General features: G+C 41.6%; 2 protein-coding genes across 6 annotated transcripts in view; both read left to right on the forward strand.

Annotated features, from left to right (window-relative positions):
• Positions 1-6731: 6731 nt before the first annotated feature.
• Positions 6732-11039, forward strand: RIPPLY2 (ripply transcriptional repressor 2). The gene is made up of 3 exons (XM_061207557.1): positions 6732-7100; positions 7415-7479; positions 10892-11039. The coding sequence occupies exons 1-3, from the start codon at positions 6732-6734 to the stop codon at positions 11037-11039; spliced, it is 582 nt and encodes a 193-aa protein (XP_061063540.1).
• Positions 11040-13239: 2200 nt separating this feature from the next.
• LOC133102019 (cytochrome b5 reductase 4) overlaps positions 13240-17717 on the forward strand; it is an 86946-nt gene continuing 82468 nt past the window's right edge. For all 5 annotated transcript variants that reach the window (XM_061206932.1, XM_061206934.1, XM_061206933.1 and 2 more), the window contains exon 1: positions 13240-13450. In XM_061206932.1, the coding sequence (XP_061062915.1) occupies positions 13376-13450 (75 nt within the window). In that variant the 5' untranslated portion in view covers positions 13240-13375. The remainder of the gene's footprint in view (positions 13451-17717) is intronic.

The following is a 17717-nucleotide window of genomic DNA, read 5'->3' on the forward strand; positions in this document are numbered from 1 at the left end:
AGGTTTAGAACACATTTATGTGTTTAACTTCCTAATAATGCAAAATAAAATTCCTGGTCACTTGAGTACACTGGCTTGTTCTTTGGTTCCATCTCAAGTTAGGGTGATTCAAATGCTCCTTTTTTAATGGCCTCAGTGTGAGGTCCTAGGTTCTGGCAAATCAGCAGTAGTGGAGACATTGCTGACAAAGGTCCGGCAGATAATTTGTCACTGCACTCGATGCTTTGGAGGCCGAGGTCCTTACGGCAGACCCAATACAATCTTTTCTAAAAAACTTGCCCTGATCGCCGTGGAGCAGGGGTCCTCAACCCCCGGGCCGCGGACTGGTGCTGGTGATCGAGCGAAGCTTCATCTGCCGCACCCCATCGCATTACCACCTGACCCATCATCCCCGCCCCTCGAGGAAAAATTGTCTTCCATGAAACCGGTCCCTGGTGCCAAAAAGGTTGGGGACCGCTGCCATGGAGGATCCATCCACATGGAGACTCAGGGAAACTGCACTGCAATAAAACTACCTAGAACTGTCCAGAGACCAGTGTAAATACAATGTCTGCTTTAAAACAAATTCTAAAGTGATCATAGACATTATAGCAATCACTTTTTCTACGAAAGATGCATGTTTTTAAAAACCAGCCAATCAGAAACATCTAAAATAGGCTTCATTCTGACCGCGGTATTTAGTTCTTCAAGCCTAGACTGAGTATGGTTAGGAATCCGTCCTTTAAGGTCATATTTAAAGTGTTGTTGTTTTTTTTTTTCTTTTTAGGCATTTCAAGGTATTTTATTTATTTCTCAGCAGAAGTTTAAGCATATGTCATAATGATGGCATTTCCATCATAATATATGTTGCTTCATACCCATCTCTGCAAACCCATCAAAATCTGCACAAATGACTGTGGAATGGTAGAATAAGAAGAGTCTATCAAACACACTTCCCTCTGCTTCAATTCCAAGAGTTCAACTTTTACTATAAATTAAGCAACAGAAAATCAAAGTTCTGAAAACTTAATTGCCTTCCTTAAATCTTAGTTTAACTTTAACCTTTAGAATGATCTAATATGTCATGACATAGGCATTTCCATTTTCTATTATATTTGTACACCATAAAATTCACCCATTTTAACTGTGCAAGTTAATAATATTAGTAAATTACAGAGTTGTGCAACCATCACTACAATCCAGTTTTAAAACATTAACACCCCTTCAAAAAGATCCCTCATATGTATTATGTTCAGGGTTTTATATTGCCTTTTTCACAGCTTGTCTGTGTGAAAACATAATTACATCATTGAAATAAAATACCGAAAATGTTAGTAAGTTTGATTCTGTTGGCATTCAGACACAAATGAATCCTTTTCCCAGAAAGGAACACATTTTATATGTACAATCTTTTAAAAAGGAGTCTAGCTAGGTAGGCAGCCATTATCATTTAAAAATAATAATATTCATAAGATCATGGATAAGAGGGGAGGTACAGAAACTGAGACTGGCCCTGCTTTTGTGCGAGCAAAACCGGCCTTATTCCGGAGGCACATGGTGGCAACAGCAGCTGTGAGTCACTGTCTTCCCCGCATCCCTTCACACCACTGCTTCTCACCTCAGTCTCTGAGTGGAGAATAAGTCATGCCCTAGCTGAGGTCATCCTGTCCGTGGAAAAGAGCAGGGAAACATCAGGTCACATTCAAAATGGGAAACTAGTTGAAGCTCTAATTTTTCTTTTCATTGGTTATTATTTTCCAGATAAGATAGAAGCCCTTTTCCATTGTTTTTATGTGGTCTCGATTTTTTCCATGCTTCCTCCTCAGGGACTTTCACCTACCACCCTCTCTCCAGGGTATGCTCCCTTTCTTTCATCCTGTAGTCATTCAAAAATCCAAAGATTAAAAATAAAGCATGTTGGGTACACATGCACCATATGTAAGGTGAATTTATAATCCTTTCTTTTTAGTAAAATATAAAAGCTGGTGGCTTCGATGTCCGTTAGAATGTAAGCTCCATGAAGGTAGGGAGTTCTGTCTGTTTTGTTCACTGATATATCCCAAGCTCCTAGAACAGTGCCTGGCACACAGTGGGTGTTCAATAAGTATTTGTTGAAGGAATTAAGTTTTCTATATTTTTAATCTAATTTTAATCCTCATTGTTGTGCTATGGAAAGCATATTGATATGTTATATACAGCACATATTTTAGGAATGGATAATTTCCTAGAAACATACAACCTACCAAGACTGAATCATGCAGAAATAGAAAATCTGAGCAGACCAGCTACTAGTAAGGAGGATGAATCAGTAATCCAAAAACCTCCCAATGAACAGCTATAAAAATAAAGGAAATCCTGCCATTTGCAACAACATGAATGGAGCTTGAGGGTGTTATGCTAAGTGAAATAAGTCAGACAGAGAAAGATGAAAGTACTGTATGATCTCACTTATATGTGGTATCTGAAAAAAACCCCAAAAGACAAAAAAAACCAAACTCATAAATACAGAGAAGAGATTGGTGGTTGCCAGAGGTGGGGATTGGGGAGGGAGGTTGAAATGGGTGAAGGTGGTGGAAACGTACACATTTCCAGTTATAAAATAAATAAGTCCTGGGAATGTAATGTATAGCCTGGTGACTACAGTTAATAACACTGTATTGTATATTTGAAAGTTCCTAAGAGAATAAATCTTAAAAGTTCTTATCACAAGAAAAAAATGTGTAACTACGTGTGATGATGGATGTTAACTAGACTTATTGTGGTGCTCATTTCACAATATATACATACGTTGAATCATTACGTACGCCTGAAATGAATATAATATGTCAATTATATCTCAATTTAAAAAGCACATAATTTAAATGTACCAGTGATCTCATACAGACTTCTAAAATAAACTTAAAATGTAATAAGAATATTGATTGGCCTTTGCCACACTGGAAATCAGTTTCAACGTCTGTATAAATAGGTGGCAGAAGTGGAATAAATGTATAAATGGAAGATTTAGGATCTTCTATCTCTAATAGTCCATATTTCTATTTCTCAGTTTGCCTGAGTTTGATCAAGTATAAATCTTGCCCTATTTTCATTCATTGGTTCTCCCTTTTTTCCTTCTAGGAATTCATTCTTTTTTTTTTTCCTTCACAATTTTAAGACAACTGATGTTCTCTTGGATTTACGTCTCATCATCACAATACACCCATCCTTCCCCGCACCATTTCTAGTCCTCTTGATTAAACTTGTTTCTCGAGTGTTCCCAGACCTGGACTACTATCATCACTGAGACACACTCTCCAGTCGCATGAGAATCCTCCCCAGGGCTATTGATCTCATTGCTTCCTTCCCCCTGCAGGACCATGAGCCATCGTCCAGGTCCGGTGCCCTCTCTCTAGACTCTTCTCCTCCCCTGCTTCCTCTCTTCATCTTATCAACATTCTCCTGTCTCAGGACTTCCCTGGTGGCGCAGTGGTTAAGACTCTGTGCTCCCAATGCAGGGGGCCCGGGTTTGATCCCTGGTCAGGGAACTAGATTCCACATGTATGCTGCAACTAAGAGTTCGCATGCCACAACTAAGGAGGCTGCCAGTTGCAACTAGGACCTGGCACAGCCAAATTTACAAGAACTATTTTGAGCTCTGGAAGACCATTAACTTCCCTTTAAAAAAAATTCTTCTGTCTCTTGCACGCTAAAAACAAAACCCCTCTACTGACCCAGGCTTCCCCTTCTCTCTCTTTTCCTGTAAAATGGTAGCATCATCTCACTGTTTTTATTTCTTTACCTCTATAGCTCAACTAACTGTAAAAAATCTTTCACTCCCATTCACTCAAGATGGTGTTTTAAAGTCACTTATAACCCCTTAACTGCCAAATTCAGTTAACACATGTCCTTATCTTGTTTGACCCCTTGGTAGCACTTAATACCTTGGACCTTTCCTTCTTTGTTAGAATTCTTTCATCCCGTGTTTCCACCACCCCTGCTCTATAAATGCACCTTCTACCACCTTCACCATTCCTTTAAAGTGAGGGTTTTTCATTTGTTTTGGTTTTGTTTTATTTTATTTTTTGCATACCCTCTCATTTTACAAGCAAATGTTGCTTTCCAGAGCTCTGTCCTTGCTCCTGTTCTCAAGCTTACAAAATTTCTATGGGAAAATTATCAACGCCTATCGTTTTAATTTCTACTTCTTCTTCTTCTTTTTTTTTTTATGATTCCCACATTTAAATCTTTAGCTGTAAACTCTCTGCTAAACTCCAGATCTCATATTTCTGGTTGTCCTCTGGATATCTTCTCAATATATGTGTTCCTAAGCCTTCTAAAATCTATTAATTTTATTCCCTTCTCTGTGTTATGACAACCGGCCACGTTCTAGAGGAAAGAGGCTCCATCACCTTTTATCCTTAAGTGAAGATGATGTGCAGTAACTCCCCCACCAAACAAAAGTGAATATATGACCTGAGTGAGAAGTAAATGTCTATTATTTTAAGCCTATGAGAGTTTGGAGCTATTTGTTATTGCGGTCCAGCCCAGCCCGACCTGACTGATTCAAGATCCAAAACCAAATTCATTGTTGCTTCCTTGAGCACTATTAACAGAATGAAAGAACATAAAAGCATCTCACTTGCTCTTCCTCCTATATTCTGTTCTCTTCATCTTTTTTGAGCCATCAACATCAACCCACTTTAGCAGGCTAGAAACCTGGAAGCATATCTAGACTTCACGTTCATGTCCACCCACATTTTATGATTCAGGTGGTTCTGTAGATTCTATTTCTAAGTATCCATCAAATATATTCTTTCATTCCCATCCTTAGTATACATCTTCTCATTATCTGTTGCCTGAACTATTGCAATGAGTTTGTAAATGATTTCCTTGTCTCTAGTGTCAGACTCCCCTAAATCCATATGGCTGCCAGAGTAATTTTTATAAAATGAAAACTTTGATTATTCCACCCTCCTGCTTAAAATCTCTCACCAGGGCTTACAAAATAAAGCTTAAGTGCGTTATCATGGTATATTAGACTCTTAATAGTCCAAGCCTTTTCTCTCTTCTCAGCCACATCTCTGCTCCAGCAACACCTAATCCCTAGAAGCACTGCTCTTTCTCCCACTCCTGCACTACACACACACACAGACTCCACTATTTCTTGACTGATTCTTCTAGAAATCCCAATTTTGGTTTCTTTTGCTTTAAGAAGGTTTTCCTGGTTGCAACAAACAGACTTATCAATTCCCTCCCTTGTACTACTTCTTTACTTAAAATGTGCTTTTGTTATTGAACGTGGCAATTAAAAAAAATCTTTGCTCATGTGGCCATTGTGATGGCCACAGATGGCAATGACTGCGATCCTCTTGAGAATAGGGGGATATCTTATTCACAATTATATCTGGAAAGTGCAGACCTTAGCACATTACAGATACCCTAAAAGATGTTTACAAAATTGATATGATAAACCATTTCATCAGATAGCTTAGCATCTGTTGTGTTTAGATTTTTTATATAACAAAATTTATTGAGAGCTTACTATGTGTCAGGCACTGTAGCAAACATTCTATACGTTTTATTTTATTTAGCCTAACAATACCTCTAGGGCACTGAGACATGCATTAGATACCTATCCTCACTGATTTCTCTATCTGAAGCAAACCCTATCTCACCTTCCTGACAGGTAGATCATTATAGGCCCTTGGGTATTAATTAGATGGATTTCTTTCCTACACAGTAATTGAATGAATAGCAGAAACATTACAGCCTACATTTGGGGTTTTTCTCTACAACTTTCAAGAGGAAGTTCAGCTCTATTATTTAAAACATTTTGGACAAAAATCATGACATTTATATATCATCTTTTCTTGGAAGCATAACTTTTTTTTTTTTTACCAAGATTCATGGACCTCTGTGATAAGTAAGCGGTAACTTAAATAAGAGAAACAGGCACAGAGAGGTTGACTAAGTTATTCCACATCATAACTTTTCAGGATTTCATTATTATTCCACACATACCCAACACCCACAAAAGAACTTGCTAATTATCACTGAGTGACAAAATGCCAAGAGTGACAGAATTGTATAGATGACACTCAAGACTTATCTTTGGAGGACACTGATAAGATGTTGGGGAAAATCGCAAAGACGAGAAGACAGAGTAGAACTCTGTGCCAAAACCCTATGACTTTTACAATTCAACTTACAATTCAACAGTCTTTTACAATTCAACTCTTGTGAATCTTTAATCTTCTAATAATAATAGGCAGATGGAGGAACCTAGTCTGTCAACACATTAAAAAAAAAAACAAATCCTCCCCAAACCGATATTCCTTTCGTAAGGAGTGCAGAACCAGTGGCATTTGCTTAAGGCGAAAAGCCGTGAGACTGTGGAGCAGTGATGACCCGCCACTCGGCCTTTTTTTGCAGAAATACACAAAACGTGTAGAATCGCTTAAGTTTAACCCGTCCTAGCCTCTTCACTAGGAAACTGGCCGCTCGGGCGAATGTTGTTTTCCACCCCCCGCAGACAAGTGTGGAAGAGCGATTAACACTCGCTTGACAAACCCGCTCCCCGGGCCATTTGGGAGTTGCACGCGTTCGCCCCCGGGGTTCGGGCCGCTGCGCCTTCACGCGCAGCCTTTTTGTTTACGCGGCGGGCAGGGGAGAGAGGGGAGGAGAGGGAGAGGACGTGTAAAGATGTAGCGGGCCGCGGGGGCTATATAAGGCTTCGGGCTCGGGCCGGGTGGGTGCCAGGGGCCAGCCTGCCCATGGAGATCGCAGAGACCACGGAGACCCCAGGCGGCCAGCGCGCGCGCTGCCGCCTCCAGCCGCCCGCCGCTCCCGAAAGCCAGACGCAGCGCGGGGGCGCGGACTCCGGGTACCGCGTCTCGGCCCCGCCCTGCGCCTCCCCCGCTCCATCCCTCCCGCCTGCGCCTCCCCAGCTCCTCCCCTCCGCTCTCTCACCCCCGCACCCTCCAGGCCCTCGCTCAGATGCGGTCGGTTCTCCCGGGTCTGGGCTCACGTCTCCTCTGCGCGCCTTGTGCTGCCCACCTCGCAGATCCGCAGGCTTCTGGAGACCGTGGGTGGAAGACCGTGGCGAGAAGGAGGAGGAGGCGCCGCACCACGCCGCGGAGGCGGTGAGTGAGCCGCGCCTCCCAGGGGCGCTGTGGATGGATCAACGCGGGGTACGCCGGGCTCCAGGGAGACACGCGCCTGGCCTTCCCCTCGCTTAAGATCGCGCCTGCTGGTGGCCATACCGGCGGCCCTGTCGGTGCTGATGCGACGAGGGCGTCCTCCACAGCTACTGGCACGCACAGATCGGGCCGGGAGCGAGGCTACTGAGAGCCCCGCGGTCACATTCCCTGCAGACGAGAGGAAAGCTTGGTGGCCAGGGTTTGCAATTTTTTTAGAAGGTGAGTGCTAACTTCGATCCATTTCCTTACACCTCCAGATGCCAGATGGCCCCGGAATAACGGACGCCTCAGGAAAGCTTTCCCGATACAGACACCCAGTCAGGTGAGTGACAGGCCTCATCGAAGGTCTCCTGCTCCTGCACCCACAGGGAGGAGCCGGGGGCCTCGTCCAGCCCTGCTCAGCAGCTGGTCCTGAAGTTTTTCTCTTTTGGAAAATCTATCTTTAACGTTTCTTTATCTTCCTTGTCCCAGAGGTCCTTTACTCATCGAACTGGAAAATGTAGGAGCTCACGCTCTCCCCTAAAAGAACTGTTAATCAGTGCACACTTAGTAAACGCTTAAAAAATATAAAGCGATAGACATGGAAAATGGACTTGAGGACATGGGGTGGAAGGGTGAAGCTGGGGCGAAGTGAGAGTAGCATCGACGTACATACACTGCCGAATGTAAAATAGTTCGCTGGCAGGAAACATCAGCATAGCACAGGGAGATCGGCTCCGTGCTTTGCGATGACCTAGAGGGGTGGGATAGGGAGGATGGGAGGGAGGCTCAAGAGGGAGGGGATATGGGGATATGTGTACGCATATGGCTGATTCGCTTTGTTGTGCAACAGAAACTAACACAGTATTGTGAAGTAATTATACTCCAATAAAGATCTATTAAAACAAAAACAAACAAAAAATATATATATATATATTACGAAGAGGGAGAGTGGGCGGTATTAGTAAAAGTAGAACGGTGACATCTTGTGCCTGCAAAACAATTTCTTTTTAATGCCAAAGGGTTCAAGTGAAATTGACTTCACACCAGGCAGAGTGTGTATATTCTTATTCTCTTGCAAACCAGAAGGAAGAATGGTATTCACAATCATGGTTTACAGCAAACTGAACAAATTGAGCTTGACGTGTTAAGAGAAAAAGCAAATATGATGAAAATCCTAAAGACTACTAAGGATCACAAAAGGGACCAAAAGTTATTTGACCTAACAGTCAGGAGCTAGTTTACTGTTCCTAGCTACTGGGAAGTCAGCCTTCCTGCAAGATTCTTTGTAGCTTTTAATCAGGTGGAAAGTTAATTCTGCAGTTTGCCTGCCTTAGAGACCTGTTAGATGAAGAGCTATATAATGTTTGTAGAATGTGTATATGTTTATAATAGCACATAGTGGTTGATCCATGTTGATTAATTTCCTACTCTTTGCTAGAACTTGTGAAGGACAGAGAAAAAAATAATCACAGCCCTTTGGAAGTGTTTTAATAGTTTAGTTTGGTCAATTTTATGCCTAACTCTGTCAGAGGGGGTGGAGAAGGGTCAGGGAAGTGTGTATCATAAGTGTGATTACCTGGCTGAGTCTTGAAGTTAACCAGATGGATGGTAGGTGGGGAACGTGGGAGCAGAAGAAATAGTATAGAAAAAGAGAACAGCATGGTTCCTTCTGGGAGCATCAAGGAACTGGCATTTGGGTGTGTGAAGCTGTGGTCATTTCACCAGGGAAGCCAGAGGCCAGATCTTGTTCACCTTGGTACAAGAGTTTTGTCCTGATCCTGTATGTGGCATTGGGAACACATGGACTTTATTCTGTAGGTGGTATTGGGAATTACTCAAAGGATTTTAACCAAAAGAGTAATGTGATAAGATTTATGTTTCAGAAAAATCACTAAGGAAATGGTATATAGCTTTAGTTAGAACGCCAAAAGTGAAATTGGAAGTTACTGCAGTTCAGGCATTGGAAGCGGGGATGGGACTGGGTGAATCTGGGGAATACTTAGGTGACATAGTAGATTAGGCTTATGATGTATTGGATATGGTAGGTAAAGTAGAAGTAAAAAGACAGAATGACGCCCAAGTTGGTGGAACTGTAGATCTGGGGAGCAAGATACTGAGTCGAATTTTACATTTGTCATATTTAATGTGCCTATGGTGCCTCCAAATAGATATTCCAGTAGAGAGCAGCATGTACAGGTCTGTGGTCCAAAGTCAAGTTCTTAAGTGGAAACACAGACAGACTTGGGAGCCTTTGGTAAATGAACAATTGGGGAAATCATGGCAGTGGGTCAGGTCATCTGGAGGAGTGAGAGAGGAGAGATGATCACTCTTGATGAAATGGTGGGGGAAGGCCAGCATCTAACCTGTCTACAGAGAAAGAGAGGTCCACAAAGGTGACTGGGAAGAATCACTCAGAACAGGGGAGAATTCAGTAAAGTATGAAGTCCCTGGAAGAAAAATGGCCAGTGAGAGATTCCGGGGGAGAGAGAGTGTGATAACAATTAAACAACGTTCTTTGGGTTTGGCAGTTTTACACATTAGAAAATCAATTGCTTCCTATATAAGCACTTCCGTTTTTGAACTACTGTAGCAGTTTCTTTGTATTTCTCTTAAGTTTACTGTATTTTTATTAAGTTCTATCTTGAGTAGTAATGTGTGTTTCTGATTCTTTTTACTCAGTTGTCAACTTCCTGAAGGTAGGGACCATGATTTATTCATCTTTGAATTATGAATTATGTTTGGCGCAAGAGATCACTAAAATATTTATTGAATGACTGAATTACTGATGGTTGTTTATTTAGGCACCCAGTTTATAAGCTTAAAAAGAGACTATTTGGCTAGAAACGTTTATAAACTACACGGCCTACTTTTTTGCCTTTTAAAATAGAGTATAGTGAACATATGTAACTTTCTCTTTGTTAGAATCAGTCTATTATATGGGTATGTGGGGCTATTTATTGTATACTAAAATACTGTGTACTGTAGCTGGTGATTCAGCCTTGTCCTTTTATTTTACTTGGATGAAAAATAATAGAAGAGCAGATGGCAAGATTAATATTTGTTGGAAATTTGAAGTTTTGAGGTAATCACATTTACATACAAATTATTTGTATAAAACCAGTCTAATTCTCAACATCTTAATATGGTGTTCCAAAATTTAGTTGGGTGGGGAAAGGGGAGAGAGATGGGCTCGAGGTTGGGGTCAGAGGTAGCCTTTCGAAAAGGTTGCTTTTTGTACTTTTCTAAACTTGCTTTGGTTCCATCTGTAACGAAGAGCTAAGTCTGAGTTTCAAGCAAAATACTAGGTAATTTCTGCCTATGCGTAAGATGCATAATATTTTGACATCTTTATAAAGTTGGCTATCATCACAATTTTTAATGTCATGGTAGGATTCATTTTTTTCCCCAAAGGAATTTGGAAATTGGAAGACAAACCTTCTGCTGTATTTTGTAAGAATAAATATATCCATAATGCCTGAAGTAAGTTAAATATTGATCTTATGCTCACGAAGGGTTTAGTGTGAATTTGTTTGGTCCAATTTATAGCTTGGATAAAGATTTAAAGTAATTAACCAGTTATTGATACTTTGTCAAGTAGACTCCGTGAAAGCTGTGACAGTAGCATTTTAAACTATCTAAATGCATAAATCAGTTGTTAAATATATGGAGATTTTGAAATTTGAACGTTTCATGAGTAGAAGGATTCTGAATGTGAAAAAAATAAAGCATATTATGTTGTCTGCTTCTTTCAGACTATTTTGGCCAAAATCAAAGTGTTACGATTACTTATATCAAGAAGCAGAAGCTCTTCTGAAAAAATTTCCAATTCAAGCCACAATTTCATTTTATGAAGATTCTGATAGCGAAGAAGAAATTGAGGAGCTGATCTGGGAACATTAATCTGATTACTTTTGATGACATTCAAAGCTTGTAGGTACAAATTAGATTAGTGTACAAATGTATCATAATCCTTTTAAATTAACTTATTTGTATATAAATTATTAATAAAATGAACTATTTAGTAATTACTATGGTAGTTTGGCCTTTTTTATCCCTACACTATAATTCAATGTTGGAATTTAAAAATAGGTTTTATTTATAATGGAACCTTGATTGTATTATAAACATTTGGGGCTTATAAAAGATAATTTGGATATCTTCATCAAATTACAAATTTATCTTCAGCTATAATTTTGAAAATAAAACTTTTCAAAGAAAGACAATATTTAATTTTCAAGACTGAATCTTGTAACATCTGGTATTTCCTACCGATCCCCATTGGATGTTGTAGTTACAGATGAATATTATCTTACTAGATAATGAGGACAATCCCCTTATGTTTCCAATCACACAATATTATTATGTATTAGCTAGCAGATGGTGAAAAATGTTGTAAATCATTGTTTACAATTGAGATTGGGAATCAACGTTAGGGCTATTAAATTGTAGGGATTTTAATGAATGATGAGTCAAGTAATTCTTACTTTAATCCCCTTCTGCTGTCCTCAAATCCAGTAGTAAAATAGCATGGGTGTTTAGTACTTATGGCACTACACTGAGGGATCCCCAGAATTAAAACAAAACATTTAAATGGACGTGACTTACATGGAGTCTAAAAAAGGGGAGACAAAAGGCCAGAATTTGATAGTATTGTTTTTCCATTTCTGTCCAGGAAGGAGCTAAGAAATTTGGCAGATAGGAAACATTCTCCAACAGCATCACCTTCCATTGCTGCTGTGGTTCCCTGCTCCTGAGAGTCTCATGTAAAAATTTTCACACAGGAAGTGAAATAAGAAATTCTTAGAGATTAGCTTTTTTTTTTTAAACATAGACTTATAGAAGAATACATCATCTTTTAATGAAAGAGAAAACAGGAGCACTTTGCATGGGAGAGGTAACAGTAAACTATGATCATGAAGTTCTTTTAGCTCAAATACAATCTTTGCAGTGGCAAGCAATTGAAATATAAGCATTGACTTCCAGGAACTTTAAGGACAAAGCAATTGAAATAGAGCAAGTTCAAACCATATTTCAGAGTCAGGAAAAGTTAGTAATGGCAGGAGGATGGAGAGTTACTTAGAACTATATTTCTTTTCCTGAAAACTTCTTCTTTCACTGGGTTCTGCTCTCAGGATATGTGTGTTCCCCAAGAGATATGCAAAAAAACCACCAGGTCACCAATCTGGACCTTGAGTATTAGGAACTGGTGTTTACCTGCACAGTATTTGTGCTGCTGTCATTAATATGGTGGAATAGTATGAAAAGCCACAGCCACGTTTATTGAGTGCCTGTTATTAGCCAGGCACTGTGCTAGGTAATTTGCACTTGACGTCTCACTTAATTCTTACTAAAACCTAAATCCATTATGCAGATGGGAAATGAGGCATTGAGATACTAAAGTAACCTGCAGAAGGATGCTCATTTATTAACTGCAGGGGTGGCATCCAAACTAAACCTATCTGACTCTTAAACGTGGCTAGCTGTTCAGCGCTACATTTGGACGTGGGCTGCATCAGTCCTCAGTCCCCTTTATCTTTCAGGGAAGAGAGGAAGTTAGATGAGGAGGAAGAACTTGTGAGTGGGTGAATGGAGCAGAAAGAGACTTTATTAACCTCTGCGACTCATTCGTTAATCATTAGCGAGAGTTCTTAAAGGTGAAGTGTTCTCTTCACCTAGCAGGAGTGGCTGTTTGCATTTGACATCTTAACTCTTAAAGGTTCTCTTTCCTGTACAGCGTGGTGCCTTAGAAGAGAGAATTTCTGAGAAATCAAAATGCCTTAATTGTATTATTTTGTTCCATATTTCAAGCAGTGTGATGGTAGTGCTTCAACAATGGGCAGACACTTGTGTTCTGGGTTAACAGGCGTCTCCAAGAATTTATTCTCAGATTCAGTCAGCACCAAGGCTTAAGAACAGCTTCACCCTTCAATCTTTCCATGGAATAGCTGTCACCTCTTTGCGGTGCTGAAATTCAGGGTGCGGGACGAACGGAGCATGCGTACTTTGCCCTGGTTCCACCCCCGCCGGCTCGCCGTTGGTCTCGTTGGCTCCGCCCCTCGCGTCCTCGACGTGCTGCGTCATGGCGCGCCTCACCCCGGGCGACCCCGGAAGTGGGTTGGGGGCTTGGCCTCTGCCCGGCCTCGGAGCCGGAGCCGGAGGAGTTACCCCAGAGGGGTCGCGCCGAGCTATCCCGTCGGGCGGCGTACCCCGGGCAGGGCCCGGGCCAAGGGTCCAGGATGTTGAACGTCCCTTCCCAGTCTTTCCCGGGCTCCAGCTCGCAGCAGCGCGTCTCCTCCGGGGGGCGTAGCAAGGTAAGCGGGTGACTCCGGCGGTCTCGTGCCGCAGCCCTCCCTTCCCGCCAGCGTTTCATGCTCCGGCACAGTCCGTTCTCTCCTTCCTTCCCCTCTCGCACCTCCTGTCCCCACCTCTAGCTTTCGTTCCCTCCCGCCCTTGCTGGCGATCTCTTTCAGATCCCATGCCGTTTCCAGTCCTCGAACTCTCCTAACCTCCCTCCCTCTTACGTACTGGCCCCTTTTCTTTCCCATCCCTTTATCCCGTTCTGTCAGTTCCCTTCTTCCAACTCTTTTCCCATTAATTAAATTCAGATGTATGATAGGGCCAGGCTCTGTGCGTCCCATATTGTAGGGACTCAATATTAGCTTCCTTCCTTCAACATAACCTCCTCTCCGTTCTTTTGTTCACTTTCCGAAGGGGTTGTGAGCGATGTGAGTTCCCTAGAAGAGAGGAAAGGCTGAGCACTAGCGACAGTGACCAGTGATCATCCCGCCAAGGGTGGGGACTCCGGGAGCTAGGGAAGATTGGAGAAGCGAGAACAAGTGTCTACAAACCTCCAGTTAGGTTTACGGACACTTCTCCAAGTCACACTGCCTTTCTCTCTTCCTCTGGTACCTGATTGTTTTATCACTGCCTTTTCTACTGATGTCATTTGCTGACTCTGAAGCTAATATAATACTCTTTAACTTTTTGTTGCACGTAGCTTCTGTTACCAACAGGTGGAACACAAATGTGTTTTATATTTGCAGAATTTAATAGAATTGTCTCCTGTGTTCATTGCAACATGAATGCTGCTTGCTCCTGTTGATTGTTAGTTCCTCATTCAATAACCACATCTTCATGTTTTGTTTTCAAGACTTCCACCTACTCGGGCCACTCCTTTTTCATTTCTGAACTCTTAAACCTTAGCATTGACATCATTTGGGAACTTCACCAACTTTCTCTATGTTCTCCACATGGACCTGGAGTTTGACTCTAGATTAGAATTATGGGTTCAGGGATCTGTAGCTTTCATTAGCTTTTCAAAAGTCTATAACCCCAACTGTAATAATAATAAAGCTGAGATTTATTTAGTGCTTACTGAAGACCTCAGTGCTTTACATGTATTAACTTGTTTAATCTTTCTAATGATCCTATGAAGTGGGTGCTTTCGTTATCTCCATTTCACAGAAAAGAAAACTGGTTAAGAAATGCTGCCTTGGACCCAGTAGGCTTGATGTGATGTGACTCTGACTGTGACTTTTCACTTATTGCTGCATATATTATGCAGCCATCCAGTCGTGTGTCCTCGTCTCCTTGGTGTTTGACCTGCTTCTCTCCTTAAGCTAAGTGCTTGGCTGAATAGTAGAGCCTTTTCAAAGAAAGCATCTCTGGATTAGAATATGAGAGTTGCTGCCCTTCTCCATTAAAACTACCAGCCATGTTCTCAGTATCATTTAAAGGAGAAAACTTAGAGGCAAAGACAAACGTTTCCCCAGGTGGTGATGGCAAAGGTGAGTCTTTGGGTCCAGAAAGAGAATAAAATACGATTATTGTGCAATTCAAGAGAAAACTCAGACGATTTTTTTCCCCCTTTGTGAAATTGTTGCCGAACCGAACTTGAGTTCGCTTTCCCGACGCACAGCAAAGGCCATCTCCTGATACTGGGTTGTGGTGGAGGAAAGTGCAGCGTTTATTTGCAGGGCGCCAAGCAAGGAGAAGCTAGTGCTCAGAACACCCAGACTCCCCGATGGCTTTCAGGCAAGGGTTTTCAAAGGCAACATTTGGGGTGAGGGTCCAGGGAGCATGATTAGCTTGCGGACATTCTTCTGTTTGGTTGGTGGTGAGGTAACATGGTGATATTTTAGAAATCTCAATCCGCAACCTTCTTGTTCCAACCAGGCTGGGGCCTTCGTGTTTGTGGTCAGCAGTTTCTATCGCTTGGGGTCCTGGTTGCCGTAAAAGAACTCAAGGATATGCATCATGTTGTTATCTGTATCTCTTCAGGAGGGACTAGGAGTCCTGTGACTATTGTGCAAGCTCTTAGTAGTTTTCTTGCTTGACTACTTTTCCTTGGTTTCTGCATTTTCTCACTTCTGTAGTCATTAGCTGTTTGACTCCGTTCTTTGGAACTCTGGGAAGGCCTAGGAGACTGAAGCTTTTTTTACAAATAAGAAGCAGAGACATGGAGACCCTACCATATTTGGGTCTCAATACCATATTTATTGAGACCCTACCATATGCTGGAGATGTGATCTCTGTTGGGGAGGGGGAAATTTCTACAAAATTGACACAAGACAGATTAGCAGGAGAAAAAGAAACAAACTTAATTGGCATGCACAGAAGTCTTGTAGAAATGGGATGTAATGTTATGAGTCTAAGTTCGTACGACAGGCCAATAAGGGGGAGACGAATTGCTGGGGGAAGGAATAATGACATTATTTGAAAAGCCAGCAAACGGAGAAGCTGGTGGGGTCATCCCCCAAAGAACCATCTTGCCTGAGTTAGAATTCAGGCTTCTTTTATACTAGAAGGGGAGGGAGTAAAGTCAAACATTCCCTGTTTCCCATCAGCCTCCAGAGAGGATGTGTTAATTTCTTCCTCTCTGCAGTCATTCACAGGTGGGCCTGGTCAGGATGTTTCCTGTGAACTAAACAAAGGTATTTTAGCTTAATGCTCATTGCCCGGATAGCCGGGTTCCCAGAGATGGGCCATTACGTATTATTTAAACTTATAGGCGACATCCCTTTAGTGATTAACTTGTAATAGATTCTTCCCTATTACACTAAGAAGTGGCCAAAGCAGGCAGCTTTTATACTTTTTAGACAGACAATACATTTGAGAGGAATTGATGGGACAAAGAAACTTAGGTCTGGATACTGAAATGGTAAGGAATTTGAGCAAAGTTTGGGCTTGGGTGGTAAATTAGTAAACAAATACCAAGATTTGTTTACAGGCTTCTTGGCCCTGAATTTCCTATCTCTAGTGAGAAGGATGTCTTTCTACCTCCCAGTACAGGGAGGGCACCTTTCACATGGGAGATTTATTTCCTGCTTTCAGGGAGACAAAGAGGACAGTCAAAGTGTTCCTCTTGCATGGCCTTCCCTGGGCCCCAACATCTCTGTTGTCAAAGAGTTTAGTCCAGTAGGCGTCACAGACTAGTAAAGAGGCAGTTATAAATACCATAGGGACTATAACAGTCTGTTATGACCTTGAAGGAGTCGGGGTCAGAAAAGGCTTCTGGAGGAAGTCATGTCTGCGGGGGAGAGAGCGGAATCAGTTTCCATTTACCTAAAAGCATAGAATGGGAAGGGGCAAAAGTTAAAACGTGGAGCTAGTGAGGTAAACTATGACCAGATTATGAAGGGCCTAGTAAACCACTCGAGGGCATTTAGAGACATTATTATACGGAATATGGGGAGCCACTGAAGGAGGGAGGGTCCTAGATTAGATTTGCATTTCCAAAAGATTACTTTTAACTACCCTGCAGGTGATGGAGTGGTGAAAGAAGTGGTTTGGGATGGGGAAGATCATATGTATTCTCACACTTTACTTCATTTATAAAGACCAAGAGACCTAGAGAGTTTTAGCGATGGTAAGAATGGGATGATGTGGATTGGTAAGAAGAAATGTGAAGTTGGAAAGGCACCACAGACCTATTAACTTGGTTATTTTGGGGGCAATTGCATGTCTAAAATAGATATGATTCAGGAACGTGAGATGTGTGTTTTAGTGCTTTCGGGCTGCTCTCACCGAGTATCATAGGTGGCTTATAAACAACAGAAACTTATTTCTCACACTTCTGGCGACTGGGAAATCCAAGATCAATGCCCTGGCCAATTCTGTGTGTGGTGAGACCCCGATTCCTGGTTTGTAGCCATCTTTTTGTGTCCTTACTTGGCGGAAGGGGTGAGGGAACTCTCTAATGCCTGCTTTATAAGGGCACTAATCCCAACAACTTCATCACCTACCAGAGGCCCTATTTCCTAATACCATCACATTGAGGATTAGGATTTCAGTCTATTTTGGGGGGACACAAATAGCAATAAACTTCCTTGAATATGACTGCTTTTATGTTAAACAGTTATCTGGTACTATGTTACGAACTAGTTATACAGGTTAGATGTCTTGAAAAATTTCCACTAGGGTGTCTTAACTGGTTAAAACACTAATTGTACCTCTTATCTAAAAGCTTTGAAAATGTGTTTTGTAAAAAAAAAAAAAAAAAAAAACCCCACAAAATCCCAAACATCCTGTTATTAAACCCTCTAGGCAGGAGAAAGCAAAGTTTTATGCAAAGCCCAG

Source organism: Eubalaena glacialis, chromosome 12, assembly GCF_028564815.1.
Source record: "Eubalaena glacialis isolate mEubGla1 chromosome 12, mEubGla1.1.hap2.+ XY, whole genome shotgun sequence".
Lineage (NCBI taxonomy): Eukaryota > Metazoa > Chordata > Mammalia > Artiodactyla > Balaenidae > Eubalaena > Eubalaena glacialis.

What these genes read in the sequence shown, in the direction of transcription:
- RIPPLY2 (XM_061207557.1), top strand. Translation starts at nt 6,732, where the DNA reads ATGGAGATCGCAGAGACCACGGAGACCCCAGGCGGCCAGCGCGCGCGC. An exon ending in CGCACCACGCCGCGGAGGCG is followed by an intron (nt 7,101 to 7,414) that starts GTGAGTGAGCCG and finishes TTACACCTCCAG; the next exon opens with ATGCCAGATGGCCCCGGAAT. An exon ending in CGATACAGACACCCAGTCAG is followed by an intron (nt 7,480 to 10,891) that starts GTGAGTGACAGG and finishes TGCTTCTTTCAG; the next exon opens with ACTATTTTGGCCAAAATCAA.